The 20,965-nt window shown below is 51.0% G+C and overlaps 7 protein-coding genes across 7 annotated transcripts; 3 read left to right on the top strand and 4 right to left on the bottom strand.

The window, feature by feature from the left end:
- Positions 1-255: 255 nt before the first annotated feature.
- Positions 256-1,106, bottom strand: IAR55_001898 (uncharacterized protein; the record flags this gene model as incomplete). Its single annotated transcript, XM_066945021.1, has 5 exons — positions 256-347; positions 404-512; positions 635-763; positions 843-918; positions 1,036-1,106. 5 exons carry the CDS (start codon positions 1,104-1,106, stop codon positions 256-258), a joined length of 477 nt encoding a protein of 158 aa, XP_066804944.1.
- Positions 1,107-2,433: 1,327 nt separating this feature from the next.
- On the top strand, positions 2,434-7,017 carry IAR55_001897 (uncharacterized protein; the record flags this gene model as incomplete). Its single annotated transcript, XM_066945020.1, has 3 exons — positions 2,434-3,462; positions 3,528-5,782; positions 5,958-7,017. The coding sequence occupies 3 exons, from the start codon at positions 2,434-2,436 to the stop codon at positions 7,015-7,017; spliced, it is 4,344 nt and encodes a 1,447-aa protein (XP_066804943.1).
- Positions 7,018-7,423: 406 nt separating this feature from the next.
- Positions 7,424-8,787, bottom strand: IAR55_001896 (uncharacterized protein; the record flags this gene model as incomplete). The annotated part of the gene is made up of 6 exons (XM_066945019.1): positions 7,424-7,561; positions 7,698-7,950; positions 8,172-8,281; positions 8,392-8,498; positions 8,590-8,609; positions 8,723-8,787. 6 exons carry the CDS (start codon positions 8,785-8,787, stop codon positions 7,424-7,426), a joined length of 693 nt encoding a protein of 230 aa, XP_066804942.1.
- Positions 8,788-9,352: 565 nt separating this feature from the next.
- IAR55_001895 (mitochondrial 54S ribosomal protein mL40) lies at positions 9,353-9,976 on the top strand (the record flags this gene model as incomplete). The annotated part of the gene is made up of 1 exon (XM_066945018.1): positions 9,353-9,976. One exon carries the CDS (start codon positions 9,353-9,355, stop codon positions 9,974-9,976), a length of 624 nt encoding a protein of 207 aa, XP_066804941.1.
- A 901-nt stretch (positions 9,977-10,877) lies between these two features.
- IAR55_001894 (uncharacterized protein) lies at positions 10,878-11,653 on the bottom strand (the record flags this gene model as incomplete). The annotated part of the gene is made up of 4 exons (XM_066945017.1): positions 10,878-11,018; positions 11,269-11,362; positions 11,491-11,556; positions 11,631-11,653. 4 exons carry the CDS (start codon positions 11,651-11,653, stop codon positions 10,878-10,880), a joined length of 324 nt encoding a protein of 107 aa, XP_066804940.1.
- Positions 11,654-13,260: 1,607 nt separating this feature from the next.
- IAR55_001893 (myosin-1) lies at positions 13,261-18,458 on the bottom strand (the record flags this gene model as incomplete). Its single annotated transcript, XM_066945016.1, has 25 exons — positions 13,261-13,303; positions 13,378-13,818; positions 13,870-13,921; positions 13,980-14,289; positions 14,338-14,399; positions 14,452-14,579; positions 14,632-14,753; positions 14,817-14,945; positions 14,996-15,087; positions 15,135-15,441; positions 15,486-15,642; positions 15,700-15,870; positions 15,921-16,218; positions 16,403-16,532; positions 16,583-16,601; positions 16,663-16,758; positions 16,811-17,115; positions 17,172-17,275; positions 17,331-17,415; positions 17,478-17,555; positions 17,605-17,933; positions 17,995-18,037; positions 18,103-18,231; positions 18,290-18,382; positions 18,456-18,458. The coding sequence occupies 25 exons, from the start codon at positions 18,456-18,458 to the stop codon at positions 13,261-13,263; spliced, it is 3,726 nt and encodes a 1,241-aa protein (XP_066804939.1).
- Positions 18,459-18,848: 390 nt separating this feature from the next.
- IAR55_001892 (uncharacterized protein) lies at positions 18,849-20,411 on the top strand (the record flags this gene model as incomplete). The annotated part of the gene is made up of 7 exons (XM_066945015.1): positions 18,849-18,893; positions 18,960-19,034; positions 19,129-19,322; positions 19,441-19,602; positions 19,780-19,957; positions 20,055-20,170; positions 20,321-20,411. The coding sequence occupies 7 exons, from the start codon at positions 18,849-18,851 to the stop codon at positions 20,409-20,411; spliced, it is 861 nt and encodes a 286-aa protein (XP_066804938.1).
- Between the last annotated feature and the right edge of the window lie 554 nt (positions 20,412-20,965).

Here is a 20,965-nt window from a genome sequence, read left to right as displayed (position 1 = left end):
TGGTCGTTGATTGAAGTCTCACATGTCATGTCATCTTGGAATGGTCATGTGGACCAGAATAGACTTGTGCAGTGCAAAAAAATGAGTCCGAGGAGGTGGACATCCAGAACGCCGAGGCCAGGGTCGATCCCCGTCTCCGAAGGCTGAAAATAACCCTTCCAAGCCGGTTCGAGTTTCATGTGTACAGTGACCCTGGACGCAGCATTGCCTCTCATCCTATACATGAATCCTACGATGGGCTAACCATGTCGCCGCTTAGAAGAGCTTGTTACCAGCCTTGACGAACAAGGTGAAACAGGTGAAAACACCAGTGAGGAAAGTGGCTGTCCTGACGTTACCCATGAACTCTGCAAAGTCACAAAGTGGAAATCAGCACGGGTCTCCTGGTGGCCATCAAACTCACTCGAGGTGTTGGTGGTGTAAATCACGTTGTAAGCGACTCGAGAAGCGAGGTAGACACCGGCAGCAGTGTTGAGGGTGGAGGGTGACAGTCTCGCGAGATTACCGGCGATCTATGAGAGATGTGGATGTCAGGACGAGGCGAGGGCGAGTTACAGGATATGTCCAGGAATACGTGAAGAGACAGAAGATGGAGATGGGTGGGAAAACGAGGGGCAGATAGACTCGCACTCACGATGGCAGCGGCGTACAAGGGGATGTTGGCGAACCCGTTCTCCTGCGCAGACTCGGCTCGAAGGTACTTGTCCTGCGAAGCAGGAGACATCTTCGCGTCCTTGACGTTCGAGATGTTCTTTCGGGGCATCTGCAACGACGAACAGGATCGATGTCAAGGGTCAACGGGGATAACCACCGACGGGATGGATGGCAGCACGCCAGCTCACGCAGATATCCCATTCGGGCGCGGTGGCCGATTTCTCAGCGTTGTAAAGGGTCATGGCGTAAGCATGAGGGGCGAGACTGCGACCCGGTGAAAAGCATGTTCAGTGACTCGCTCTCTCCCCGTCTGAATGCCACCGAGCTGATCCAAAGAGAAAGGAAAAAGAAAAGAAAAGAAAAGGAAAGGAAAAGACTCACGCAAGGGCCCAGGCGACTGGGATCGAGTAGAAGGACAGGTTGTTGGCGAGATTGAGGCCGAGGAAAGACATTTTGATGGATGGTCAATGGTTGTTCGTTTGAGTCGAGATGGTAAAGAAGGAAAAGGAACAAATTGAATCTATGATCATCTATCTAATGATATGTCTTCTATCCCAGCTGTTCAGCACGACGATTCTCGACTATCATTCACGTTTCCATCTGTTTTCGATCGGTGTCCTGTCAGTGGAAAGTGACTTGATGTGCAGCAACACGATCCCCGGTGAATGGAAGATCAGATCAAATGACGTCAACCGGTGGTTTGGTGGAAGGCGGCCAGACGCTTCCCTTCGTAAGGGGGGCGTTGGTTGGAATTGCCATCTCTCGCTCTATATAATATGCTTTGGTGTTGTCATATGCATTGGTCGAGTGACACACAATGCGTTCATCTTGTTCCAGTCGTGACTACCGAGTTACTACTGCTTGGCAAGAAACAGGTCAAAGGTAATCAACAAACAACCGATTGATACGAGTCATCTTATCTTATGGTCACATCATCCGTGATCCGGCACCAGCAACTAGTAGTATCTAGCAATGACATCTGTTACTCGTCGATGTTGTTGTCAAATACACGCTCGTAGGGTAACATATAATTTGTTCAGATCGCCCTACTCCTTCCAACAATGGCGCCGCAAGCGACCGTCGTCGCGCTGACAAAGACTCACTGAAGACAGTAGAAAGACGCACGCCTGGTCGACGCGCTGGCTGTTCCCGGTTCCGGTTCAAAGGAGAATTCCCAACCCTGCCTTTCTGCTGAGCGATCTGTCGGTCCACGCCCTCCCGAATTGCGCTTGCACGATGCTTGTCTGACAAGCAGCGAGCCATATCCAGGACCAAGCCATGTAAGCCATCGATCGGTCCCAGCCACGGTCATACTTTGACGAGTGCGGCTGATACTGAGGAATGTCCTGGACGATACATAAACACCTACTCGAGGATCTTTGGCTCTCTTGGCCGTCTCACCACCATTGATCCAGAAAACAAAACTGCTGATACTCTCGCTGTCTCCCAGAGTTTCGGCTCTCTACTCGTGGCTGAGACTGTTTGATCGTCATACTACACCTAACGTCGCGTCCGGACAGTCCTCATTCGCTCTTCGCTTCGGGTTACATCTTCCTAACAGGTCCAGGGCCCAATCGATCAGCTCTACTCGGGGTGGGTTCTATCTGTCTTCTGCTCGGCCTCGGATCCCGGCCGACACATCAGTTGCAAGGGGTTTCAAGTTCTCGGTGCTGCGACCCGCAATCGCTCTCGTTGGTTGGTAACCCCCTAACCACTTGAAACAGACGGTCGAAGCGACCGATCGGTCCTTCCATCGATCCCTGACGGTAATCTTCTCCAATGGTCAAATCGCAAAGATCATCCGCAACACTTTTCCATCAATGGCCTAATTCGTCATCATCATCTTCATCCCATCACCATGCAGAACACGACAAAGCGGGGCCAGTCCATGGTTCTGCCAACGCTACACCGCTCTCTACCAACCGACATATACCACCCACGCTCAGTCGATCGACACCTGCGCCTCCTCCGATCACTCTTCCTAACAAGGGGCAGATCATCGTGCCAGGTTCACCATCCCAAACAGACCCTTTTGGGTCCCAGATCACCTCTCCCGAACCTGTTCCCCGAGCCACGCCGAATCCCTCCGTCTCATCTTCCAGACCCCCATCCACGATCTGGTCGGGGAGTACATCTCCCTTGACACTGAACGGCACACCCGTAGTCACGCCGAGGATCATTTTGGCTTCTCCGTCAACGTCGACGATACATTATCTCTTTCCTAGCTCAGATACCAGAAACGGTCTGCATCTCTCAGCGTTAGGTAGCAATTCCAGCACCTCGACCCTCGTTCAGAATGCAAGCGGAGAGACGGAAAGTAAAGCTGTGAAGAGATCTCATTCAACTTCAAGAACGGAAAAACCAACATCCCAACAACATCGATCGTCAATTGTACAAAGTCACAAAGCTCCATTAGACCAAACAAAGCAGAAAGAACCGAAAGTTCTGCATGGGTTGGGGTACCATAAGAAGACCCCCTCGATCATCCCAAGCATTGGCAACGCCGACAATTATAGGAGAACAACTCGAAAAACAACCTCGGGAACAAGCCCAACATCCGGAAGCGGTTTCAAGAAGTCAGACATTGGCAAGCCAATCCCATCGTCTTCTCTAGACTACACAGCGGCGTATCCGAATGCAGGACAGGAAGCAGATATGGGAGCGTTGAGAAGACAGCCTGGTATAACGGATCTCGGTGAGAAGACCAAGGTGGAGCATGGAGAGGGCGGGTTGAAGAGGAAAGAGAGTCTGATTATGATGGAGATTGAGAGGAGGAGAGAAAGACGAGGATGGGAGATAGGTAGTAGAGTAAGCTGAGCATAGTCACTTCCATTTCGGACGGTTGTGGACTGACAGATAAGTTGACCCCTCAGCCGTATCACCAGTCCGAAGCGCTCGAGTCGTCTACACAGTCTCCGACTATTGCCACACAAACTCGGTCCCAGATCCGAGGTCCGTACCCAAAATCATACGTCCCACCGTCTATCACCAACCTTTCCCAACGTCGTCGCAGCCAATCGCTATCTTCGCCACGACGTGCGCCCTCGCCTCCGTCAATACACGATGGTCAGATCTCTCCTCTTCTACCGGCACCTGATCTTGGCGATCCACTCGCTTTCTCGGTGGTCATCCCTTCCCCTTTATATTCCAATCTGGACTATTCAACAGCCGGTTCGACTGCTGCGAATCACAAATCACGCAGTGTCGCCGGTGGGTGGTCGATGAAACGGACCAGTGTCGTTTTCCCAGTCGCTGCCCCCATGTCCCGCGGAGATACACGCAAAGGTTTAGGAGGATATGAGATGGGTAAGAACAAAGCCAGGGAAGATGCGGCCCAGAGGCTCGATGGGCGCAGTGGAGAGGAAAACCTCTTGTCCCGAAGAGGTTCGGTGAGACGATCATGGTCCTTGAGACGAAAAGGTGATGAACGACAGCGGAAAGGTCCTAGACCAAGATCACAGTCCATGACAGCGGCACGGACGCTTCGAGATTTGGGAACGACACCACCTCTTCCGCTTCCATCCCATACTCAAAAGGATGCGCGGTCCTTCCTCCCTGTACCGCAGAACACCAATGGTACTTTCCTCGGAGATCTTTCGATCGATCTGGGTGACCGGTACTTCTCATCACCCAAAAGCACCCCTTCATCAGGTTGGGGTACTTCTCCACAATCAGCCGCTACTTCGACCTTTGCTTCTTCTACCCCATCATTCGACTATGCCTCCATACCAGGGGTCACAGCTTCGAATGTTGTTCGGATCGTTGGAAAACCATTACACCCTGCATTCAACGAATCAGGAATATCCATCTTAGCTCCTTCCACAGTCGGTCTGGGGTTTTCACCCATTGGTTCCCCTGCAACTCTGCCGGAGTCTTTACGAGCTGAAGCGATCGACCTTACTCGTGGTAAGAGCGAGCTGGCATCGCCCATTCCTATCAATCCGGAAAGCCATGCCGAGCTTCAGCGAAAGCCATCATTCGAGTGCAATTCGCCAAACACGCTGGAAGTGTCAATAGAACGCCAGCAATGTTCTGGTACTGCACCGCGAGTTTCACGAAGATCGCTTCTGCTTGCTCAAAATACGTTCTACATCCCACCTGCTCATCCCAAAGCTACTATGAGCACACGGCCGTCTTTGCGATCGTCGATGTCGATGGGACAAGGAGCAATGAAAAGAGCGTTCACTTCGGGAAATCTGAAGCACGACGCTTGTGGCATCACCCAGTCAGGAAAGGAGCCAAGGAGAGGGGGCCTCCTGAAATCCGCTTCAATTCGTTCGACGAGGGCTCGATCAAGATTGTTTGAACGAGATCGTGAAAAGACTACCGAGCGGACCTCGGCCACATCATCGATGTCGATGCGGTTTGGGAGCAGTATAAATCCCGGAGGAGCAAGTTGTAGACCTCTCACTGCATTCTCACTTTGTTCCCCACCCGACGCCGTTGACCCACTTCCCCCTAGTCTCACGTCTTCGTCTCCGCACACCCCTGACCCAGATGAGCCTGGTGCTGCTCGATATGGCAGGACGCTTCGCTCGAACAAGCATTCGCCGTTCTTGTCTGCGTCAAATTCTCTTCGAGTGATATTCGGCAAGGAGGGGTTCGTGGCGAGATCCCTGTCACAAGCTTTCGACAAAGCGGAGAATGGGAAAGAGGACGTAAATCGGAGCGCACCGAGGCCTGCAGAAAGATCGCTCAAATCGCGAATATCCAGTCCATTAGAGGCCGCCCCTCGTATCGACCCGAGAAAGGGTGAACGCCAGTGGAGAGAATCGATCCTGAGAGATGCACTGAGTTCTAGTATCTCCTCGTCTGGCGCGAACAAATCGGTTTCGACTTCGACCTCGGACGAAGAGAAGGACCAGAAGAGGGTGGTCTCGAGCGGACCTAAATCCAGATCAGCAATCCCGTCGCCACTCCTTCGTACCTTTTCCGTGCGAGGTGAGAAAGCTCAGTGTAGGGAATCTAGAGACATGACAGGGATAGGAGAGGCGATGATGAGGTCTACTACAGAGAATACTGCGTGCTCAGAGAAAGGTGCGGATATCGCGAAGATGGAGCATTGGGTGTCCCCAAGTAGAGTGTTGGGGGACGTTGGGAGGGATGAGAGTCTCGGTAGCGCTAGTGTGTGAGTGTGAATTGGTCCAGCACTTCCAATGATGTCTCGAGGGAGACTGCTCTCTGTTCCAACATCACACTACTTTCTTCGCTTCAACTGCTGTATGATCCCATCCCCGATTGATGTATCACAATCATGTCATCAGCGGAAGGTCGAAGGTTCACTTACTGACTGTGGCCGATAGCTACTCGAACAACGCATCGACCTTCCACGAATCTGCACGTAAATCTTCCCGTAGACTGATGGGCAAAGGGCTTCCCAGTAATCTATCGACTCTAGCTTCCATGACCGATGTCGCAGTCACGTCGGGTACCTCGCGGTGGTCCCCTTCGCCAAAGAAGAAGACAGAGAGAGAGAAAACGCGGACCTTTTCAGGAAGGATCGGGACGAGATTGATCAGTCCTCCGATTCCGTTTGTCAGGCCTGTCAGTGGGGTAGGCAGGACAAACGATACCTGGGGAGATACCGGTGGTAAAACAGGCGAAGGGGTGGAGATGTCGAAAGCGCCTATCGAGTTTCAGCTTCGTCTACCACAAAGGTCGAAATGTGGTCCTTCCGCAACATCTCTTGGGACTTCAACCTCTCGTACGGGATTGATCGGGATCCGAACGGCTTGCAACAAGGTCGTCGATCAGGAGGTCCAGGGAAGAAGGCCAGAAGGAACTCCTGACGAACAAGAGAAGAAAGATGATTTCTCTCTTCGAGGTCAAACAAATCCTAAAATACGCAGATCATCCTCTATCAACTTTTCATTATCGCTTCGATCCTCTCTCCGACTTGGAACAAACAAAACACGCCCCGGATCAGGACCCTCAACTGTAAGAGGATCATCCACCCAAGTCCAGAACATTCGACATCACCCGATATCCAGTGAAACGTATCTGGCTTCGGGCTCAAATTCAAGAAGAGGAGGATCGACTTCACCCGGTATCTCATCGACCGATCACAATGCCGCATCTGAGAATGTGGGAGTAGGTGGACGACCGATACCGATACCGATACCGATACTTGATCAGCTCATCGCAAGGGACGATGAGGTCAAGATCGTATTGGGGCCGCGAAGGGGTTCGGGAGACGATGGGTCGGAAGAGAAGACGGTGAATAACAAGGTGTTACAGTGGAGAGATGATGTTGATGATAATGAGGAATTGACAAAGCTGGAAGATAAGATGAGGGGATTTGTGGATGGTGAGAGGGAGAGGATAAGGAGTATAGGGAGGAAGAGTCTCGAGAGGGGAATCTGAGGGGGGGGGGGCAGGATCATGCTGGTTCGGCAGTGCCCTTAGGCACAGAAAGTAAGAGGAATACGGAAGACATGGGTGATTCGAGCCTTGAAGACACGTTTCGCAGGGGGGCGAACATATGTCAACTCAACGGGTGATCAACGGGATGTGTAATCTTGGCTTTGTGTTGAGCTGCTATGACAATGATCCGCCCAAGCAACACATCACACGGTCCCAGTCCGAACTCTGTTATCACGTCGGGTCGACCGATACTCATCACTCTACGTGCTGTCTTTTTCACTCATCTACATTTCTCATTTTCTACCCCTATCCGCCGTTCCACATGACTTTTCTAATCTACCCAACGAGAGAGATTATCGCCACCTCCCGGCTTGTTTGCCGAGCAGATTTACTGTCATCCCCACTACTACTTGGCCATCTCGCTACTTGTCTGTTCGTCTGTCGAGTCGGGCGGCGCGACCTTGTCATCGACTTGTTTGAGCTTGGCATCTTCGTCCGAGGCCGAGACGAATGTGAATACTTTTGATTCGGCATTCCCCCATGGCTGGGAGGTGGGAATTTGCGCAAATCACACTTGTTCAGTCTTGACCTGACTCAGTTCCAATGACAGGAAAGGAAAGGAAAGGAAGGAATGAGGGAGCAAAGTGGATTGAATGGACGTGAGAATCGCTATCACTCACCCTGGAAGATTGTCCCCCATCCACTATATATCTCAAAATGTCACCATGCGCAACGACCACGATCTCCCCTTCGTCTCTATCCCTTAACCATTTCCTGACGAGACGGGCCCGCTCCGATCCTCGTTCGGGCGCATAGATGCCTTTCTTGGAGGCATAGGTCGGGGAGAGGGTGGAGAAGTCCAAGGAGGAGAAGATACCGTTGTTGGATGAGGATAGGGCGGATATGGGGGATGTGGGGGTGTCGCAGGGGTATCTGGTGAGCAGGGATGAATGAACAGGTGATCAGTCTGATGTTCATGGTATGTCTCGCTGTACGAGAGATGGCGAGGAAAGACAAGGAGAGATGGGCGATGATACAAGAGCAGCTGTTCCCGTCGACAGGCAGTGCTTCTGGGCGATTCAAGGAGACCATAACGAGGAGGAGAAGAAGAAAGCCTCGTACAAGACCAGACGTATAGAAGCAAATGCACTCACGGTCCAACCTCTTGCAAGGTATCGAGAAGGATCACCGGTTTCCCGGCTTTATCTAACCGTTCTTTCAAGTTTGGATAACCCAGCAACATGGTCTCCATAGGTCGTCTCAGCTGTCCATCGGATTGCAAAGAGACATCCTCAGTCAGCTTCAGTCCTTCACCTGGAACGACGAAGAACGACACATTGGCCATGTCGATTCGATCTGATTGAGCACACTCACAGGCGACGAGACGAGCAGCTCTGCGGTCTTTTGGACACCGTTCTTGGTCATCTCGTTCAATTCTCGCGACTGTTTTCGACCCAATTCAGTGAGGGGTGCATCGGCGACTAGACATCGCCCAAGTTCATTTTGGGTCAGCCCATCTCGTCTTCTCGTCACTACATAGTCGTTCATAGGTGCGTGGGACTGGGAACCCACTGGTGTAATCGTTATCGACGCTGTAGGAGACAAAGCAATGGATGATCAGTATACATCGCTTCTGAGCATGTCACGTCCACGTCCACGTCCACCGCCACGCCAACGGGAACGCGAGGAGAGTGACAACACCCACTTGTGCTCTGCTTGAGCATGACGAGTGAGATGGATCCGTTTAGATGTAGGGTCGGTTCTCGTCATTGTCACGGTGAAGTGAGCTTTGCACGATGAGTCGTTGTGACCAACACACTACTTTCCAGACACAATATCGATCTCATCTACTCGATTGATAGTTTATTTAGTAGCGGTTGCAGTCTGTGTTCTTCTCCTTTCCCTCTGGTGACGACATGACGTTTGGCGCGTGCGGACATGGCCGATCTCTTCAAACTACTCTGGACCAAGCAGAGTAGTCTGTCTCCTGGCAGCTCACAAGGCTCAGACGAGACCAGTGTCATCTTTGGGCCGAATGTCGTCTTGAGCACATACACGAAGCCTGCTCATCGGTCGGCCCTATACAATGCGGTGTGTAAGCTCGAGTTGTGTCGTAGCAACCAAGATATATGCCTCTCCTTGCCCACTCTGCTACTCCCCCGTCAGGACCCTCCCTCCCTTTGTGCCGACGGGAAAAGTCGGCGTTTATGCTGTACGGACAAGACTTGAATCTCCGTTCAGCAGAGTTGTTCGACTTTCAACGTGCCAAAAGTTGAGACTGTCATCTTCAGATTCACCTGCGACACAACAACAGCAATCCATGACGACTTGCACCATGTCCATACGCAACTCCCTCCGGCCACTCGCTTCTTCAGCTCGAGCTGCATCTCGTCGAGGTTACGCCGCCAAACCCGCGGCGACCAACCCCAATCTGGTCCAACCGTCCGACTCACGATCAGATCTCCTCCGATCGACCCTCTACCCTGCCGACTCGTACGCTCCCACATCCTCCTCACCTACAGGCTCCTACCATCCGGACCATCTCGCACGCTTACAAGCGGTGATACCGTCCGCCGAAGCGTACGAGACGATCGAACGTGCTTGGCTATTGTATCAACGTGAACTGCGGACCGGTCGACAAAACGCTTTGAACGCGAAATACAAGGCTATGGTAGAGGCTTGTGATGAATTGGAAAAGATCACGAACCCCGCCAATGGAGGCGCGGAGAGCAGAGACGGCAAAGGGGGCCAATATCACAGACATGTGTATGAGTGGGCGACGGCAGATGTGAGACAGGCGGAGAGAAGAGGCGAACAAACGCGAGGGAAGAAGACGGTGGAACAGAGGTGGAAAGAGACGAGAGTGGACGGGTTGGTGCCGAGAGAAAGCTGGGTGCCGGTCGAGAGCAGAGGTAAAGGATGGGATTATGGATGGACAAGACCAGGTCATGGACAGTAGAGTAGAGTAGGATGCGGGTCATTGCGTAGACATGCACAGTGGTTGGTCAGTTGACTACGGTGTGATTCCGAACCATAAGCGGGTCTCGTTCCGACCATAGCTTGTTGGGAGGTACTATACTATACGACATGGATGGTATGGATATCGTCTCAAGTTACATGGCAGCCGGTACGACATCCATGAATGTCGGTTATGATCACAGATCTACCCAATATTGACATGAACCTGCTTCCAAATTGTAATCCGCCCCCTATCGTCTCTCGTGTGTGTGTGTCAACAAGCATTGATGATGCCGCTGCCATTCAGAGATCCTGCCTTCGATCATGCGCATTGCTGGCGAAGATGCCAATGTTGATTCCTTGCCTGCAGCCGTCAAAGCCGAATTCAATTGCATGTGAGACACAGTGCGCATCCCACTGAGAGAGGAAAATCGCTTCCTCGGCAGAAGGAAAGCTGGGATTTCCTATCTCTTGCGCGTCCCTAGTGTCAGTTTCAGTTTCGAGGTCCCCCATCGGTGCTCATTGCGATGAGACGAGACGAGTGGAGAATGGGTTTCGCTACCACCATCGATGGCAATGCTGCTTTCTGATGGAGATCACATGAATGACACGTGTATACATCTCGGATCGTGAATAGACAAATGAATCACTACGCTACTTTGTACAAACTGATAACTACCCACTTCAACATGGACTATTTCCCCAACTCGTGACAACCCTTCTTCCGCCATCTGCATCCGTGTTGGATTGAATAGAGAACAACTTCTCTTCCCACGACTCCCACGACTCCCACTCGATCATATCCTTCATCCATGAAACCCGCGCCCATCCAATCCTCATCCATCTTCGCTAAGACATGGACGTAAGACATGGACGTGGATGCGATGCTCGTTGGGTTGGATTCACGCTCGCGCGCTGAAGACCCCTCCCGCACGACATTGCGCGACCATGGTGTCTTCCCCTGATAGGATGGATCGGAGATAGGTGATGTCTGCTCGTGCTTGACGGAGTCTGGACGACGAGAGCTGCGGCAGAGAGTCTTGCTGTGAGGTGAGGTGTGTACATATCAGCCACTGAACGATAGTATGATAGTCATTGCATCTGAACACGAGTCTGAGGTGGAGGGAGGAATGGAGAAGCGAAGAGGGAAAACCGGGATTGGAGAAGGAACACTTGAGTGGGAGCGAGGATCGTGAGAGAGATGATCAGAGAGATGTGACAAACTCATACGGAATCAAGTGACCAGCTCCGAGTCTTCTGGTAGGAGCAAACGAACACAAAGATACAACTTACCAGCTTTGCGATCTTCTGCGCTATCACAGCCTTCAGACCCCCATCTTCGACGAGGTGAGCATATTCGGACGAGAGCGAGTATTGAGGCGCGATCCTGTGATGACAGTCGTCGAAAGGTCAGATCAGCCGGTGTGGTTTGAAGATGGATACGGAGAAAAGGCATACACGACGGGACACTCTGGCCGAGAAATGGTCGAAGAGCAGAATGACATGGAGACTCACTCTGGTGTACCGGAAGAGAACCGCGGATTGGTGGTCTCTGGTGAAGAGCCAGACGAAGAGGAGGGGCTGACACAGATATCAACTCTCGTCAGCTCGTCCGAACAGAGCGATCAGACCAAGTTTGCACGACTCTGACTCACGACGAAGCGTCGAAGTAGCTCATACTGATGCTGAAGTAGTAGCGGTTGTGATGTAGATGCGTGTGAACGATGTCGTAGTTGTGAGAGCACTGTGGATGTGGTTGCTGTTGTGTGAGTGATGATCTTGTGGTGTGCAGCACGGTGCTTGGTGGTGGGTGGTGATGGTTCTTGTAAGAGCTAAACGGGTAGAGAGGCCTTCTTCTTGTAATACGGTCTGAGTTGTATCCGAAGGTTATATATGAAGATTCCAACCAGCTATATATCTCTTATCCGTCTCTGGTACGTTTAACTGGTCGACGAGCGGTCGAGCAGAGAAAGAAGGGGGGATTGTGATGAAGATTGATGTGTTGTTGTCCCTCTCTCTCTCTCTCTCTCTCTGAAAAGTGAACAAGAAAACGACCGCATACCTTTCTTTCCACTAGGCATCTAACCCTTCCCTCATGATATATCAGCTTCTCTCCTCTCCTTTCCTCTCCTCTTACAGACAGAGAGATGAATGACTTCCCTTCCGCTCTGCGCCACCTCGGACCTACACTCAGGGTCATCCGGTCATTTGATCAAGAAAGTGAAAGTACCGCCGGCAACTATCCCGCATCGCGATGTGGTTTAATACGTCATTATCCTGTCTGTCCAAACCTTCAGGAATGATGACCGTTTTCACCACCTCTCCCTCTCTCCCCCTCTCCCTCTCTCCCCGTCCCTCTGCCAACCTGAACCCCAAGTACCCGTCATCGCTCATCATCCCTCCTCTACCCGCCAAAATGCCATGTGGAGAAATGATCTTCGTGTGGGGGTGAGAAGATTCCCGGGACCACCATTAGCTAATTCGTTTTCAGGAATCACAAAAAAAAGACCACACCGAACCAGCACGTACGTCGCTCGATTGTGCAATCCTGCATTCTCCTGCATGATACCCACCCCACCCGCACGCGTGGACAGCTTTGACTTTTATTTGATTCTCTTTCGCACAATTGTCTCCCAGAACTCTTGCCGTGGAGATGACAACCCTTATTTGTATGCACAGCGCCTGCTAGTCCAATTCCAATGGATCGGTTCCCAATTAACTTCTCCTCCCTCCTCAGGTGATTTGCGCTCTGGTGTCAAGCAAGATTCAATCGAGTCAGATACAGTCACAAGACCACGGATGAGACCTAGAGAATGGCTCCTACATCCCCATCCCCCTCCCCCTCCCCCCCACCCCCACCTATTCACACACCTACGAACGGCGGGTGCCGTGCCAATGTGATGCTGTTCCCGCAATTCCCTCTTTGGTCCTGATGTTGGTGGAACACGTAGGATGAATCGAGGCACGCAGCATTTCAACTAACTCGCTCCACCCCTTTTCTTCACTGTATCCCAGCAAGGTCTGGTGACATTCGGGGCACTCCCGACGGTGTTTCCGATTCTCACTCAGTGCATCGTCAACGTTGTCATCCTCGATGAACCGCGATAGCGAAAGACAAGCCGACTATCGCTCTACCGAAGCATTCGTCACACAAACTGCGAGGCGCTGCAATCTGATCTGATCTGATTCATGACCATAGCAACGCTTCTACCTTCTCTTCCAGATCTACCTTTTTACGTTGTACAACCTTTTCTTTCGTTCCTGCCAGTCGCACTCGCCTCACCTCTAATCATCTCGAGGTGGACCCATAGCCGCCCGCCTTGCGAAACTGTGATAAGGCACGAGACGTGTCAGTCTAGCTCACTCCCAAGTCACACTGTACAAGTACTGCATTTCGCTCACATTGCAGACAAATCCGTCTGACCCGCGGGCGTCTCAGGCTTGGCAATAGTCCCCGGTCTTGTCCCTGTTTTCGGCTGAATTTTCGCTGCTGCCGGCACAGGTGGTCTGCCTCCGCCTCCGCTGCCGACAGGTGCAACCTTTGCACCCAAGGCAGGTGGTTTCGCTCCTACTGAAGGTTTGGCAGGTATGGCAGGTTTCGCTTTGATAGCTGGTGGTGCAGCTTTACCGATGACCGAATTGGGTCGTGATGATGCAGGCGAAGAGCCGGCTGACGCAGCGGCTGACGATGCGAGAGACTTGGCCTGCCATGATGGGGCTGCTGATCCATTCGTATGCACAGCACCGCCATTGCTTCCGGGCCCAGGTGCTGCGGGAGGCGCGCGACGAGCGGCTGGAGGTGGCGGCGGAGGAGGAGGAGGAGCGGAGTCGATGAATTTGAGACTGAAGATATACAATCAGCAACGTCACCTGAATGATTACTAGTAGACGCACTAGTTAGATGGAGCCCATCCTTCTTGGCCATTTTTGACAACCATCCACCAGCCTGAAAGATGTCAGCTAATTTCTTGATCTACTGTGTGAGCAGAGGACAGTATACTGACCGTTGTCATCCTTCTCCTTAACCTCCACTGTTTCACCCTTCACCAGTTGCATTTCGCCTGGTTGACCTGCGAAATTGTATAAAGTCTTATACAGTTCCTTCGGGGGTCCGCTTGAAGGGGGAGGTGGTGGGGGTGGTGGTGGAGCGCCTCTACCAGGGATAGCAGGAGGTGCCCGTGCAGCACCTGCGCCACTTAGCACGGGCGCTCTAGGAGCGGCAGCGGCAGACGTAATGGATGCAACGGCAGCAGGAGCAGAAGGCTTGGTCGCACCGGGCAACACTTTCGTTGCAGGACGAGCGGTGGGCCGATGCTGAGCAAGCTGTCAGTGTCGGAAGGGAAAGATCGGTGTCTGACTCACGGATGACGCTGCTCTGGGTGCGGCCTTCTTCTTTGGCATTCGCGGTGGCATTGGATTTGATACTGAGACCTCATCAGCTTACATCAGAGTTTCCACATACTGAACAGTACCCACCACTGTTCGCAGGCTCTCCGGAACCCACGCTGATAGTATGTGATTTGTAAGTAGCTTCGCCTCTGACCGCCTCGTCCTTCTGCGCTTTGATCGCTGCTCGTTTTTCCTTCTTCTTGGCATAATCGATTCTGTACAGATAGTCAGTTGCGAGGTGCACGTCCAGTCGACTGGAATACTCACGATGGCCCAATGTTGACAGCTATGCTTCCTCCGGTCAGAGTGAGAAGGACGCACATCATCTCCGTCTTGAAGACACAAGTGAATACGGGGTCGCCCTCTTCGCAAGGCGGAACATTCAACGCCTGTCAAAGTGTCATCAGCCATCTCTCCGCCTATGGAAATGGGTAGCCAGAAGTGCGACTCACCACAAAGTCGTCTCGAAGATTTGTCATGGCGATGGCTCGAATAGTCACCAGCGGAAGCTTTCTCTCCATACTGGTAGTCACTCGGCCATCCTTCGAGGTGGAGACCACGAAATACACTGCTTTGTCGGTCTGTCATCACCCATCAGCTCTGAAGCTTCATGGGAGACGACAACACTCACAATGATGAGGAATCGAGGACTCAATTTACTGGATCTACCAAGTTTTGATACCAGCAATTCCGCTCTAGAGCTGAAGTGCACGGTCTCGGCAGCTGCCTTGACGTAAGCCTATCTCCACAGAAGGCGAAAGTCGACTCACGACCGATAGCAGCGGCATTCCTCAGTAGTTCTCCCTGGGCACTACTACCGCCCACATCCAGGTAGTCACCCATGAACTTCCGCATGCCGAGTAAACTAAATCTTCGCCTTTCTTTCCTGCCGGCCAACACCTCGTGACCATAATCTCGCTTCCTAGCGTAAACAAGCGACTCTTTCTGGTTACGCCAGAAGCGTTGGATCTTCGTCGCAGCCTCATGCTTGCGTCTGACGTGCGCTCGCCAAGCTCGCTGGATACGCGATGCCATGGTGTGCCAATATCGATCTCGTTCGCCTTCGAGATAGAACAACTGGACGGAAATTAGCTTAGGATCCGACGATGAGGCAGACTTACTGTCTCCGGGTTCTTGATGAATGCCTTTGTTACACCCATTTGCCACTCGTCCTTCGCGATCTTTGCATCCGACAAAATCCTCTCGCAACCCGATCGATCATCTCCCTCCCAGATATAGTCACCAGCGTAGGACGTGGAAGGGGACAGAAGGTAAAATCTGGGCTGACCATCAGCTTCGAACGGTTCAACGAGACCTAATCACCATAGTGCTCACCTCTGAATCATCTTTGAGAACTCTGCACGATATGCAAACCCTGCTCTTCGCACCCTGATGTTCTCTTGCAGCCCCAGGTACTTGATTTGATGTAGGATCGCCTTGTCATCGTACTCAGTCGGGGATCGGTGTTGGTTAGGCTTGATAGTACGGATGTAATGTGGTTGACATCTATTCAGGAAGATCAGCGCCAATCAGATTTCTCAATGCATTCTACTCACTTCATCAAATTATCCACAAGCAAGTTGGCGGAAAGCTGATCGTTAGCTAATTGTTGTCTCGATCTACTTACCTTGATCTTGTCTCCAGCTGTTGGTGGCCTTCTTTTAGAGTCATGATCCACCTTCTCCGGGAACAGAGTGTGCAAAAAGTCATCCTTGCTACTCTCAATCAACTCCAGAATATCTCTGAGAAGTTGGTCCTTGTTCTTGTCTGTCATACCCTGGACGTTGTAGAGCACATCTCCGGCATAGTGCTTGATCAAGAACTTGTTACCTCTCGACTCGAAATTAGGATTGGCTGACAGCATGTTGGAACGTTGGATGAACGAATTGTCGGCAGCAGCCGGATCGGCATGCGCGGTGGCCGTTGCGTCATTTAACGTTGCGAAGATACCGGCAGGTCGCTTATCCTCGATTAGCGAGCAAACGACGGCATTGTCGAAGACTGCATGTCAGCAAGGTGAGGCATATAGGACACTTACATTTGATTGGTGTCCATTTGATTTGCTCTCGAACATATTCTTCTTGTTCTGCCTTCAAGGTCAGCTCAATGAATATTTGTTGCAGCTTTTCGTTGACATAGTTGATGCAGAGCTGTTCGAAACTGTTATCCTGTTGGAAAAGTCAGTCCCGTGAAGCTGTCCGAGGCGTTGAAGACTCACTTGGAAGATTTCGAATCCGCTGTGAGTCACAATGTCAGCTGGTGCTCTTGCTGTTTATGTATTGTATGGGTTTCACTCACTAGATATCTAAAACACCAATGACATATTCCGAAGCTGATTGCGGTTTCATAGATACGTTGACACGGCTGACAATCCACTCGAAGAGGTTGTTGTACCTTGATAATCGTGTCAGCTTGAAACATGACTTGGTGAAGTGAATAGACTGACAAAGCTTTCGCCAAGGCATCTCTTCCAGATGACGCTTGAGCCACATTGAGTGGCACTTCGTACACACTTCCTCTTCTTCCACCTCTTGTGGTCTCCATGATTCTCAGTAGCAACACCTTTTGTAGTTTTGCCGGGTCAACTTCCATTAGGTACGCAGCGAAATCTGTGACACTAGTATCCGCCACGGCAGCATTGCCATCCTCGCCTTCCACGAAATCGACGTTACCGAGCCAGAGGATGATTGCGAGAATTCGGAAGATCGAGTTTTGTTCGTCGGTGGAGAGACCAATGATTTGCATAGCACGCTGGAGTCACGATCGCTCAGCAGGAGCCGAGCATCCATGTAGCAGGACCAGCTTACCAAGGTTTCGTGGAAATCGTTAACATCGTTTATGCTTTTCACGTCCAGACAACCGCTTCGACTGATGTACGCGTAGGCTTCAGGCCCTTGTAAGCCGAAGGCATCTGTAGTGAACGATCTGTAAGTGATCCTGTATGTCCAAGCATGAAATGAACATACCCTTCTGCTCCGGACTGGCGCCCTTTGTGAATTGATAGAAGATATGAAAGTCTCTCTCGTCTTCAATCTGTCCTACGACACGACCCTGGAGCATAAGGTCAGCGATTGCTGGAGCGAGTTGAAGTATTGAAGAGAATTCTGACATACCTTCTCCAGAAGATAGTTTGTGATTTGTGCACCAACTGGTTGGCCCATTCCATTGAACATGATTTCGAGATATTTGCCCTTCCCATTCCATCAGTACTTGAGTGAGTGAATCAAACGGCTCACTCACATGTCTACTGGAATTGTCGTTTCTCAGAGTCTTCGCACAACCAAAACTCTCCAGCAAGGGATTGGTCGCCAACACCATCTCTTTGACACTCTCTATCCCACCTCCACCTCCTTCTCCTCCTGAAACAGCCGCAATGTACTGCATGATCCTCTTCGCTGCTTCCGTCTTTCCGGCACCTGACTCTCCCGAGATGATCACACATTGATTTTCCTTCTCGGTGGTCATCCGGTAATACGCTGCTTCAGCGATAGCGAAGACGTGAGGTGCGATCTCGAGTCGGTTCTTCCCTCGATATGAGTTGAGCGTGTCGGTGGTATAGATACCGAGATCTGCAAGGATATTTCCATCAATCCATGGAAACAATATCTATCAAAGTCTGAGGCAACTCACCTCGGAAAGGATTGACTGAAATGAGCACATGAGCGATATATGTCTGCGATTCATCGCACAATCAGCCCGCATCAACGTTGTCGTCGACCAGGAGATCAGCTCGCTCACATAGATCTCCTGGTTGAAAAACCGTTGTTTGAGATTATCATTGATGGCATCGTTCGTGATTGTGCTCAAAAGAGTCATGTCCGGTACACCAGCAGCCTTCTTCTTCTTGAAACCTTCACTCCAGTCCGCCTGTTCAAAGCGAATGAGTACGGGACCGACAAGCAAGCTGTGTATCGAGGAAACGGACCTTTTGCACTTTTTGGGTCTTAGCTCCCCCTCCACCGCCCCCAGAAAGGAGGCCACCGACCCCGCCCTTCTTACCGGCTTTCTTGGACGGCGCCTGGAGAGCGACACCGATAAAGATGCTATCAGCTGGAGCAGCAGTCAATAGGCAGGAAGGGGCTGTGACGTACCATAATCAGATGTGTAAGCCAATTGGAGCAGCACCGTTGCGATAGATACAAAACTGGCAGGCGAGCGGTATGTCTCGTGTCCTGTCTATGTGAGTAAGGCGCAGAGATGTATGGATGTATCACGAAAGAAGTGTGGTGAGATGGATTGACGATAGCAATGAATGCATACGGTGTGATGACGGCAATTACCCGCAAGCAGCAGCATACAAATTCCATCGCACATGACAATTTATCCGATCCCCCACTTTGTCATCCCGACATCAACGACAACCGATACGAGATCTGTTCATCTGTTTTCCGTCTCTCTTCCTTCTATTGGTATCACTGTACTTGTTAGTCCGACGCATATCCGACCTCAAGACCTATGCGTCCCGTAGCGCATACCTCGCAAAGATGACACAAATACGAAATCAACAAAAACACGATGGAATCACCGAGGTCTGTCGAGATCTCCTCTCCCTTCCACGGTCTCTTGTCTGTCTGTCATACTGAGTTTTGATTCAGGTATGGGCGGATAATCTCGAGACCGAATTCGCTGCATTGCGAGCAGCACTAGAACAGTATCCTTATGTCTCGATGGTACGTCTGCTGGTCTGCCCTCTTGCACTACATTCCTGGTGGTCGTGTTTGTGAATGGGACGAAGAGAAGATTGACGTTTAGCTTCGTGAACAGGATACCGAATTCCCAGGGATCGTCGCGAGACCGATAGGAAACTTCAAGACTGGATCAGATTATCATTACCAGACAATGCGATGCAATGTCGACATGCTGAGAGTAATTCAGCTGGGAGTGACGTTGTGTGACGAAAATGGAAACTCACCGCCGGACGTCTCGACTTGGCAGTTCAACTTTACGTTCAACTTGTCGTGAGTGTCCTGCCGTCTACTTCTGACGGTCATCATCCGCATTGTCTCCTGGACACATAGGAGTATGGAATGCAGTGCAGAAGCTTATGGTCATCATGCTGCGTGTCGCGCCTCGCAGGGAGGACATGTTCGCACCTGATTCGATCGACCTGCTCAAAAACTCCGGAATCGATTTCAAGCGGTTCGAAGAAGAAGGAATTGATGTCGAGTACTTTGGAGAGCTCCTTATCACCTCGGGACTGGTGCTGTTTGAGAACGTCACTTGGATTTCTTTCCACTCGTAAGTTGGTGCTTCGTCTCTCCCTTGTTCAATACTCTGCCCCTTTCTTCCTACCTACCCTTGACCCTGTTCTCCTATGAGATCTTCACTGCGGAATCCCTCGTCATCCCTGCCCTCCTGAAACTTAAAAGAATGCTGTCGGACTGGTGCTGATGTTCGGTAACGCGACTCTCGCAGAGGTTACGACTTTGGCTATCTGCTCAAAATTCTGACCAACGAACCTCTGCCTGCCCTGGAATCAGAGTTCTTCCATCTCCTCTTCATCTGGTTCCCATGTATATACGACATCAAACATGTCGTTCGATCTGTCAAAACATTACGAGGTGGATTACAAGAGATTGCGGAGTCGTTAGGTGTGAGTAGACAAGAGAAACGTCTGCTTCGGCGGCTTGGGTTCAAATCAGAGTGTGTGTTGAGACGAATCGTTATTGATGGAGTTTTCATCGTCGTAGGTGACGAGAATAGGTCCTCAACACCAAGCAGGATCAGATTCACTTCTCACGGCTGCTGTCTTTTTCCGCCTGAGACAGAATTACTTCGATGGGAATTTCAATGAGGAGTATTACAAGTGAGCGGGATCACGAAACATCAACGTCCGATCCGACCTCCGTAGAGCGACCGAATACAAACTGTCTCATTTCCCCTTCCACTCCTGATCGCCTGTCTCTCGCATTTATGTCATGTAATCATGCTGACCTGGCTCATGGGCCATTCGCAGAAATTTCTTATATGGCTTCACATCTGGACGAAATGGCAAGATCTCCCCACCTCCAGTCGGCGCATTCTTGACAGGAGAGAAACCGTATTAGGTCAATCTTTTCGCCTCGGCGACTCGTCCATGATGATGGCCCTTTCATCCATACCAATCCACCTCTTCTCGACATTCCATTTGGAATCGCATCAAGTAAAGATATACCATCGTTCAGGGATACCTTTGTCTCGTCATATCAAACTCACACAAGGAGAGAAAGAGAGTGATATACAATCTGTAAAGTTTGTCAGATTATGCAAGCGATTTTCATCCAGGAACACGATGGAATGGTGATCATCAACCTTGACATCTGCGACTGTAGATGTCGAAGAAATGGCGATGGCAGTGTATGCTTAGGTATGGCTGTAAACCGATTCTGGTATTATCAGCCGGGCGTAGGCTTCGCTACGTTTTCTGACTATCAAGAGAGTACTAGATTAAATACAGGTGATAATGTAGATCCGTTTTTGAGGATTTCTTAGCTATATGACTATTGTACAATTACACCTCCGCAGGCATTGTTAGCCCGACAACACATCTCCGCTTCAAGTCGACTTGTTCCGATGTCTATTCTACGTCGTGCTTCCCCCGGTCCCATACGCGTCCTCAAAG

The sequence above is a fragment of the Kwoniella newhampshirensis genome, chromosome 3, assembly GCF_039105145.1.
Source record: "Kwoniella newhampshirensis strain CBS 13917 chromosome 3, whole genome shotgun sequence".
NCBI classification, from domain to species: domain Eukaryota; kingdom Fungi; phylum Basidiomycota; class Tremellomycetes; order Tremellales; family Cryptococcaceae; genus Kwoniella; species Kwoniella newhampshirensis.
Note: the sequence above shows the minus strand (reverse complement) of the source record. Positions and strands in the feature narration are given on the sequence as shown.